Source organism: Microchirus variegatus (genome assembly GCF_963457635.1).
Source record: "Microchirus variegatus genome assembly, chromosome: 5".
Lineage (NCBI taxonomy): Eukaryota > Metazoa > Chordata > Actinopteri > Pleuronectiformes > Soleidae > Microchirus > Microchirus variegatus.
The window spans coordinates 23,016,916-23,027,963 of NC_139806.1; the positions used below are offsets into that span (position 1 = coordinate 23,016,916).

At 41.2% G+C, this 11,048-nt stretch overlaps 1 protein-coding gene across 1 annotated transcript; it reads right to left on the bottom strand.

Moving 5' to 3' along the window:
- Positions 1-5,078, bottom strand: mepcea (methylphosphate capping enzyme a; the record flags this gene model as incomplete). The annotated part of the gene is made up of 5 exons (XM_083890467.1): positions 4,943-5,078; positions 1,550-3,374; positions 342-560; positions 122-245; positions 1-35 (listed from the first exon to the last, which is right to left on the bottom strand). Exons 2-5 carry the CDS (start codon positions 3,326-3,328, stop codon positions 1-3), a joined length of 2,157 nt encoding a protein of 718 aa, XP_083746593.1. The 5' UTR covers positions 3,329-3,374; positions 4,943-5,078.
- Positions 5,079-11,048: the final 5,970 nt, after the last annotated feature.

Here is an 11,048-nt window from a genome sequence, read left to right on the forward strand (position 1 = left end):
TCATTTGTGAAATAAGTAGATTGGCCTCTGAAAACCTGTCATGATAAAAAGGAATCATTTTAAGCAATGATGGGATTCAATTAACAAGTCACAATTTAGTACTGACAAACCGCTGAGTTACCTCTTATTGAACATTTTGGGGCCCCAAGGAACTCAAAACTGGTGAAGCCCACCTCGGTGGTGAGGTATGATGAGAACTCGTCAGGTTTGAGGCGGATGCTGTGGTAATTCCTGCAGATATTATCCTGTTATGCAAGACAACAAATATATATAATTCAGTAAAATCAACCAAAGTTTAAAATCAGACTTCAGCACAACAGCATTATGAGTTGTTTCTTTACAGTCAGCTTCTTCCTCCTCACGTAGGACTTCCACGGCTGTGGCTCGAGGATGAACATTCCTCCAGGACGGAGGTGTCTGTAGACTCTCTTGAAGAGCCGCTTGAGGCCGCTGTCTCCCCAGTTCAGGTGAACCCATTTGGTAACACTCAGGCAAAGGATTACGTCATACTCTGGCCGCTGAGTCATAAGCAGAGCATCATTCTCCAGTACATAGTTGGCCTGAAGGAGAGGAGAGATGGGATGAGAAAAACAGGACCTCGACTTCCATAAAGTTAAGGCTATTTCTGAAACATCCATCCATCCATCATCTACTGGTTTTTCCTCCACCGGAGGGTCGCAGGGGGTGCTGTGCCTATCTCAGCTGACATAGGGCCACATATAGAGGCAAACAACCATATGACTCAGATGTCATATCCGGAAAAGATACATTGCTAATTCACTAGTTTGATATACCACGCATCAAAGAAGCAATATGTAGGGATCATTTTTTCCTCTTAATCACCAAATCTTAATTAATCACAAATACTCTTCCCTGTCAGCTTTTTACACTTTACTTGACACAATAAGTTTTCTCAAAGAAAATGCAACACAGCCCTTTCAAACCATTCAGGTCTTATCTTTGGGTCTTTCACAGCTGAGATAATACACTCTCCTTTAATTATCTCCTCTAATTTTCTCCCTTTCTGCACCCAACTTATACACATCTCTGCCCAGTGCCGCACACAGGCCCTGTGGACACAAGACCAGTGGAGAGAAGAAACTCCCTTCGAAACAAGAACAATAATTAAAACCCATAATGAGACGCTGCTGGAAATGTTAATGTCATTATTAGTCCACAGTGGAAACAAAGTCTGATGCCATTAGTATCATCATCAATCTGGTGAAAAGGACTAAATGCATCCTGTTTGCTGCATCCTTCCTTCAGGTCACAGCATCAGTAGGTTTATAGAGCATGTAGTTGGAAACAAATGTGGAACTAACGGTACTGTGACAGTAATATCCACCACTCGGGTGTCAGACAATTTTGGCGTCTTTACATCATGATGACACACAGTTTTAGATGTGATGGGAATTTAGATTTAGTGCAGGTTGTGTCTCACTGTGAAGTACTAAATTTCACTTTACTTTCATCTAGGCTCCTGAGATACGGTAACATAGCAACCTCATGTACGCTGCACCAGATGTCTATACAGAGAACGCAGTCTTACCTTGACGAAGGACACATTTGAGGGGAACTCCCCGGGCCGTGGGCTGGATGATTCTGTCAGTGGAGGTGCAGCGATGGGTCCCCTGGCGATACGCAGGGACATGGGAAAAGAGCAGCTCACAGAGTGATCAGTGGTGGATGAATCACAATCTTCCTGCTCCATTTCCTCTGTTTTGGAGCTTTGCCTCTGGGTCCCTGTCTCATCTGTGTGACAGGAGTCATTGTCATTTACAGCTGCTGCAAGAACACTTTCTTTTTTCTCTGGTTTCCCATTTTCATTCCTGTTCTCCGCTTCATTGTGCTTCTGTTCAGTGCCAGTGTGACTATCATTTCCATTCCTCTCCTCCTGTTCAGTGCATGTTTTCTCCTGCATAGCACGTCTGGCCTCTTGGGTCTGCAGCTCAGAAAGATAATGTCTGATGTTCTTTCGGGCTGCATGTACGAGACCACCGTCAATATCCAGGCCTAATATGCGGGCAGGTTTCAGCACTTTGGCAATATAAAGTGTTAGATGGCCTGAGTTGCATCCCAAATCCAGTACCTCTTTACCTTCAAACCACTCTGGACGAAGCAAACGCACCCTTGAATCTTCACTAGCACCTGGGTTGCGGTAGCCATAGTACTTGTTGTAGTTGCCGTATTGGAACTTCCTCTGGTTCTCCTTCACCTGGTTGTGATGCTGCTGGTGCTTAGAACCACTTTTTGGGGTGTGGAACGACTGGGAATTTCTCTGTCCCCCTGTACTGCAACACCTATCAGCAGATCCTGACTTTCCAATGGGGGTAGAATGGGTTACAGGAGGCTCCATTTTGCCAGAGTTGCGCCTGCGCTTGCGTCTGCTTGTATGATGGTTTGGTCCTCCCAAAATGGAGGAAGTGGAATCCTCAATAGATGCAGAGGTCATTTCTTCTTTACAGTTGGCAGAATTGTCAGTTGAATGCTCATGGGATTCCTTTGTGGTACTGGATAAACTGTCTGAGTCTTTGGAGACATCTACTGCAGAAGATGAGGCCAATGAACCTGGGAACAGTATGGAGCTGCCAGATGTAACCTCACCTTTTCCTGATTCTGAGAGACTGATCTGTGTGGAGGAAATACTTCCCCCTCCTCCCCCACCCCCATGGTGTCTGTTGCGGTGTCTCTTCCTGCCACTGCTCCTATAGGAGGACACTAAAAAGCTGCTGTCTGCTATCCCACTGTTAAGGTTCAGTGGATCAGTGATGTCCCTGGGTATAAGGATCTCCACTGGGTCTCGACTCTTTGCTGGAAGAGGGGAGGATTTGGGTGTCTCTGCATTCAGTGCCCTATTGACATCCTCATCCAGCAGGCTGTTGAGATTCAGTGGGTCAAAAATGTTCCCACCTAAAAGGAAGTTGGTTGGCAGGACGGAGTCACTCTCGGAGTTTGCCCTTCGTCTCCTCTTACCAGATGATGGATGCTTGAAACTAGAGCCTGCTGTGTTGCGCCGTTTTGCTAGCTTTGTTTGTTGCTGTTGTTTGGAATGATGAAAGCTGTTCCTGCGACTAATGTTATTCTCGTTCCCTCTGGCTCTTTCTCCAGCATTATCCGAGTGAGAAAACGCATCAGTCGTGCTGGTGTGTTTAGGTGAGGCTGCAGTGCCTGGGACAGGACATGCAGCAGCACTGTCTGGTGGGTCTCTGGTACCCTCCACCATTACAGATATATTACTGTAACCTCCAGTACAATCTGGGAGCTGCAGAAATGAAGCAGAGCTGGCCTGGGGACTGCCAGTTTTTACTTTATCCTCATGAGCAGACATCTCTTCTGGTTTCCACAAGTGATACGGATCTGGAAGTTTTCTGGATCTGAAAATCACACAACAGAGTGATGTTTGTTCAGGCAGTTAATTAAAATATTTCAAATACAATCTACTGAATAAAATAAATATGTATGTGAATGGTGAACAGGACTATGCAAAAGGAGGTGCTTCCCTAATATAGTTCTACTGTCCAGAAAATGATTTTTTCAGAGAAAACAAACAACAAACAATAATTATAATGAAAATTATTTTGTTTTAGTTCATTGTAGTTTTAGAATAAGACCCTTTACAGTTTAGACAAGGGCCATGCTTTATGGTAGCCACCAACTTGCGCAGCCATGTTTTTTCAAGAGCCCAAACAGACAGTCCATCCAGAGCATGTGTCTCCATGCAAACAAAGAAAAGCAACATCCTTTCTGGTACGTGGCCACCATAATTCCCTGCTGTGCTGAAGAAAAAGAAGCGTGAGTGAAGGAGTCCTCCATTTGTTCGGGTTACAAACTGCAGTGAAGCCATTAGATGTCACTAACGTTGTGTTTCCATCATGGTACAGTACAGTACAGTACAGTACAGTACAGTACAGTTTGGAATATTAAAGCCCGCAGACTTGCATTTTGACTGAGAACAGTACCTTTACTTGAGAGGATGGATCTGCACTGCGCTCAACGGGCAAATCAGCGTGACTTTGTAACGGTACGGCGACAATGAACAACATTGAATGCAACACAACATATCAATGATAATATGCAAGCGAGTGACGCTTTTCTATTCAATCAGCTAACCAACCTCTGGTAGCCCAAAGGAAGGGTACCAAAAAATGGAACAGATGAGGCCAGTTATTTTCGTACTATTCCTAATGGAAACACACAAAAAACATGTACTGTACTGAACCATTCCACTCAGATACGTGCCATAATTCTTACACACTGGAGCTTTAACAACAATTGATGGAACAATTTAGAAGTGCATGCATCTTCATCTTCTTTGAGGCGATATAGTTAAATTTGCAAAACTGGAAACCAGAATGTTGTAAATAAATGTTCCTGTGATGCCTGTATACAATATACCAACCCTACTTTAGAAAACCACAACTACAGCAACAACACTAAAACTACTTCAGCAAACTTCTGGGATCCTGGAACCTTAGCCCAGGGACTTGTTTCCTCCAGAGAGCAACTCAAACACAGGGTCAGGTCAGCTGAGATTCCTTTACTTTCCTCTGTCATTTACAAACACCGTGTTACAGAAACAAGTGTCACTTTAAATGAAGACTCCCAGGAACTACGCCATTGTTAGAAATGGTACATATTATTAACCGTGTGTCTCCTGACGGGGTTACTGACCTCAAAAGTTTGGGAGACAGTTGTGGTGGACAGTTAGCACGCTAGCTCCTAGCTTCTCTGTCGCGGGGCAGAACGTTGAGTAAACGTTGGGCTCCTGTCTACATGCTGAAACGCGTTGTTTGTCAAAAACAGTTAACTCGCATACGCGGCTGCCTAGAACCACTTCAGTATGAGTCCCGGACGGTTATGAGGGATATACTACCTTTCAAATGGCCACCATACGCATACAGTCAACAGTGTAGTCACCATGAAAAATAACAGTCAATCTCACCTCAGTTTGTTTCTACTCCCCGCCTCCGGCCGGACTGTCACTACCCCACGACTCGACTCAAGCTAGCGTTAGCGTAGCTAGCAACACAAGTCTCCCTGCAACAGCAATACAAAACACAAACACGCAGGAAAACATAGCGCGGCTGTTCGCGCCGCTGTGTCCGTAGCAACGGCGTCTCCGACCCTCACAGTGGCCCGTCGTCCACTTCTCCAGTCAACTCGAGCGTCAGGCAGATTGGCGTATAAATGATTCCACTCGCTGATAGGGTCGGCATGGCGGCGCATCCGGGCTCCGAGCTGAAGCCTAAGATGACCGGGGCGGAGATCTGTGTGAGTGGTGGCCGCGAGATGGTGAGGAGAGGACGCCTCACTGATTATAACATTGGTTATAACAAGAGATCTGCTACTATGCATCCATTTGCATCGATTAACGTAAAAGTATTGCCACATGTATCGATTAAGCGTTTCACATGTGTTAACATCAGGCCACAACTGAGGCCTTAATGATATAAAACTTAGCATTTTGAGACATTTGGAGACTTAAAATGTCCCTATTCAAACTTTTATTGGCAAAAAATGTACAGCAGTAGAATGAGAAATACAAATAAAGAAAACAACAAAACATGTTATAGATATTTGTCCTCTTTAGTCACAAGCCATGTTTTGAATGGTGGCCAGATCAGGTCATGTAAAAATATATATGATCAAGACATAAAAATAAAACAAAATCACAATGACCTACAATAGTTATATTTGTATGTTTAGTGACATATTAGTAGACCTTAAGAAATTCAACAGTTTATTGGGATATCAATAATCAAAATTATACCAAGGTTTGTTTGCATATCTTGAAAAACACAGCTATTTAAAAGGCGACAAACATTTCTACAATAAGCTACTTGAATTTGCTTAATTAAACAATAATGTGTGGAGGTCTGATCTGTCTTTGACCCAAGTCATTCTTTTTTTGCAGTAGGTGCCGTTTTTATTTTCACCCCAGCCTTTTCAATTGTCTGTGTACGCCACTGTATATCAGTGGCGTATTCAGTTTTTCACTGACTGGTAGTGATGAAACATATGCAAATAATTATCAGGATGTGCAGAATAGTGCAGTTGGTTGTTTTGAATACTGTTTAAGAATACTGGTTGTGTAAGAGTATTTTTCTTTCAGCTTCTCCCTCTCTAGGGGTCACCACAGTGCATGATCTGTATATAATCGCTTTAAAAAAATAAAAGTCAATACAATAAAAATGTGGGTTTTGCAACCTTAGAATAAGACCTTTATTAACAAGGATCCCACTATATGGAGAGTGATGCAAAAAATAAAATGCATATGAAAACAGGCTTATGGAAAAAACGATCTATTGAAGTAAACCGATAACAATGAAATTGTGGAAAATATTCTGTCCATATTACCAACAAATCACAAAACTTGAACCCTACATGAGTTACTCTGTCATAAATAAACAAAGAGTTTTTATAACAACAAAATGAGACAAAATAATTTGTAAAATATTTGAAAAAATAATAATAATATTTCTATATTTCTTCCCAGAACAAAGTTTTGGTTATGTTTTGAAGAATTCAGCAAATGGAGGGATTTGTAATAGCCCAGTCTGAGGCCCACTTGCAATACCACCAATGCCCACCAGGGTGCCTCAGTTCACACTTTGGGAAGCAATAGCTTACACCAGAGTAATCCACGAATCAACAACTTCCACATATTTTTTAAATATATATTTTCCTTATATCCATCTTTAGAATTTTTTTTTCTTTGGGTCCTTAAACATGCACAATCCTCCTGTGGAGTATAAACCAATAGAAAATGGATGGATGGACGTACAAAATGTGATAAGAAGGTAGTAGAAGGCAGTACTCCAAGTAGCCACAGGGAGGAGACAAAATATACAGTGTAGCAGATTACATGACTACATGACTATATACACCTCTCGCTTCATTTTTTATCAGTGTTTGGTTAAATTGAAACTTAACATGTTGTTGTTAAGTTTTTCAAATACTTTTTTTTTTTGGAAATAATACATAAAGATAATAAAAAGAAAATAGGGTATTCACTTAAAAAGCAATATTGTTGATTATTAAGTCAAAATAACAGAGCTGCCTCATTCCACCTACAGAGCGGCTTCAGCCCTGAAAAATGTGCAGCTGCTGCAACAGAGATGTTTATGTGTTAAGGGAAAAGATGCCTCAGGTTAAAAGTAAGACAAACACTAGCAATCCTTAAGGATTTTTTTTTCTTAAATCAGAAAACACATTGATGTTGTAAGCAGTTTATGTATTGACATTGGACTGGAATTTCATCAGCTTTCAATAAGTATCAGAGGTTTTTATGTCATGTGAAAACTCAAATAGCTGAAGGGGATCTGGGAAAATTATATTAACATTATAATTACCAAGTAAAGCAGGTTTTACTCTTTTGCCCATTAATTTGATTTCCCACACTATAATGTTTACATTATCACTACTTAAATCTGAGGTGTGTGCACATTTAAGGCAGTTTTACTGAATTTAAGGGTAGAGCTGAAATTAAAAAAGGCCTTTATTCATTTTGTAATAAAAAACAAATGTAGTCACCCAAAAGTCAAATTGCAAAATAAGACCTCAAAATAAAAGTGGACCTGGAAATCTTGGAAAAAATATGGATTAAAAATAGGCTTGTGCAGGCTACTGTAGATCAGAATAACTGGATACTCAAACTTCATATTAATTGCTGTGTTGACAGCAGGCTTCTAATTGGGTCCTAGATCAGGCTCTGTTGGGTAAATGAGTCACTCCGCTCTAATCTCTATAGAAGGGGAAAATAGGAGCGAGGGTACCTGTTCCCCCGCCTCTGTCCGCCTCTTTTCTCATGTAAATGGGGGTGCGGTCCTCAATCCCGGAGACCATCTGCCCTTCCTCAGGGTTTGGGCCCCAAGCACTCTAGACATGTCCTATTGTCTGTGTGTGTCCAGGCAGAAAGTGGTGAGTACACATGGTTCTTAATGCCCAAAAGCCTCCTCCATCAAGAGTACAAGCCTGCTGTTCATTAGACCACATGTGACAGAGCTTGCGTGCCCTGTGTACTGAAACATCAAGGGGATCTACCGTTTGTTTTGCTGGAAGTGGTGTTTGGATTTAATGTGTGATGTCATTGTAAGTAACCGTTGGTTGAGGGATGACTGGACAGGTCGTCATGCTGCAGTACATGCATACTTCTGTCTGAAGATATCACCACCAACACTTTTCTTATCACAAAATTAAATCAAACACAGGTTTATAGTGTTACGAGAAAGTTTTATTCACATTAGCATCATCCCCTCTGGGCTTGATCAGAACCGAGTGTCTGCAATGTGACAAACATAGATGCCCTTTGCCAAGTTCATAATTGTGGGGGACAATAAAAAAGTGACACAGCAAAATGTCATTTGGAGTCAGGAAGAATCATTGCAATTGAGCTGCAAAAAATGATAACCTTTGATTTATAATTAATTGATTGCAAACCAAATTATTAGGCCTTATGCAGATCATGCCATCTTTTTTTGTTATTCACTACTGTGCAACTGAGGTGTGTGCATCATCTGACCTATCTCAAAATCCTCACGTGAACTGAAAGGTTAACCCCGGCAACGCTGACAAACCGATCATGACTTTCCATTGGGCCTGCCCGGCTCATTTTCAAAGCGACATGCTGCACGTCTGCATTGAAATTAGTTATTGAACAGTGGAAGCTCAGGGAAACGAGGCTGCGTCAGTGGTGTGGTACACAATAAGCCAGCTGTCAGTGGGAGGGGCTTGTTCAAACCAGTGTTGTCATGGATAGTACTTTTGTGTTGTGCTTCCCTCTAAGAACTGATAGGTGCTGCTGTGCAAGGCCGCTATGCTCTGACTGATATTGACGCAAGGCTTTATTGAAGACAGGCAAGTAGAAGTTAACACAGAAATGTCAACAAGGTGAAGACGGATACTGAATATCCAGAGTTATATGTAATAATAAGAAAATACTGGATTGTTTGTGACATTCGGTAAAAATATACAACATAGTGATGACATTTGCACCAACCTATACTTTTTAATAACACTGACATAACAGAATAATGTCATAATATATGCACACTGGCTCCTCCCTCTAATCCCCAGAGGTTACCCATTTGCTTTCTCACACCTGTTTTACATTCAGCGGCGCTTCTCTAAGCATCTAAGCAGTATTATAGCCAATGTCCTTGCTGGGTGTTTCGTGTAACAACAAAGAGTAATATAGCGTAGAGCTGAGGACATAAACAGAAAAATACACATTCATGGGAACTGGAACAGCCCAATGTGTTCAGTGTACAGCATGAAACTGCTCTGTAAATTGTAAATGCTGCACTTGGTTGACAGTATGAAAATGGAGAGTAGACTAATGATCCCTACTCAGGCTCATCAGTACCCAATCAATAGGTTACCCATTACCAGCAGGCTAGAGGTCTACTAACCTCTTTTGGGGCTTAAATCACACAAATTCACACATTTCACGTGGCTGCGTGATGACTGAGCATGACACATTATCTTTTACATGCCATGTTATCAGTGGAGGGCTGACAGATATCAATCTGATTTTGATCGATCTGAAAATTGAAGAGCATTTAAAACGAAAGGAAAGTGACAAGCAAACGTTGACCTATTTCCAAATTTAATCTGATTTAAAAAATAGTACTTTTTCTTTAGATTGCTTATAGGTTAGGCTGAAAAAAGTATATAAGACACTATATATACTGCACATTCTTACATCATCTGTATATGTTATATACATACATACATACATATTTAAAGCTGCAGTGTGTAAGTTTTGGTGTTTCTTTAGGTGTGTGTGTGGGGGGGGGGGGTATTTGATGTCATTATTCTGCTTGTTTGGTCTTTGTAAACACATATAAAGTTAGTTGTATGCCGCTACCCTGATAATGGGCACTGTCAAGCAAAACTATCAAACCAGAATGAGTTTGTTTGTATACAATGGCAGCAGGGGCAGTCAGGGTCAAGAATCTTTTGTCCCACCAAACTACTGAATTGTTGTTGGAGAAGTGCCGATGAACTGTTCATCGGCACTTCTCCTTTACTGTAATTAAAATATTTTACAATGGCAAAACATAAAACCATGCACACACCAAATACAGCGGCTGAGGGTGTATTTGTAAATGTACAGTCTCATGTATCATATCAAATCGAAGTAAACTACTATTCATTCTAGTCCATTCTTGTGTCATTCTTGAATATTGTCCATATCGCCTTGAGCACCTCACAACTACTCGATGTCAGCATTAACTTAAAAAAAAAAGTACTGTACGTATATCCAGGCGCAGGGGAGAGTTGAGAGAGTTTTTGATGATAATGGAAGAAATGTGATGTCAAGTTCAGTGGAACTCACCCACGCACCTCACCTCGTCTCATATATCATCATTTCCTGCGAGGCTTGCAAGTCTCTCTGAAGCCTCCACCTACCTCTGCTCCCTCCCAAGGCACATCTGAGCTGTGCCATAATATGATAATCTAAACCATAATTCAATATGGTTTATGCAGTAGTGATTGACCAGTGCTGTCATTATTTGATTCTAGGCCAGATTACTCTCAAATTTCTAACTTCCATTTTGCAGAACGATATAATTCTTCATGGAGTGATCAAGAAGGATGCCGAAGAAACACTCTCTGCACATAGTGAGTTGAATGTTGGAAATCTACATGTGTCTAGTGATGTTGATGTAAATGATCAAATAGTCTGACCTGGATGGAAAAGCTTAATTGCCATAAAATAAGAAGCTTGTTTGGTAAATTGGAACAATGCACAATATTCCCCCCCATATTCCCGAGAAGGCCAGAACTTTCAAGGAGCAATAAAAGGTGCACACAAATACAATTAGGAGACTGCAGTTATGCACTGGGGCTCCATCTGAAGCAGCACAGTGGCGCTAAATGATAACAGCAGAAAACAAGCTTCTAATGATAATGTTCATGCTCCAGTTTGGAATGCTAACATTTGCACTAAAGTGCAACAGCGCTAAAGAGATTACAAAATGGCAGTCTATCATTTTTTTATTGAGAAAGCATAATAACAAAATTTTGCAAAAGGTAAAGTTGGA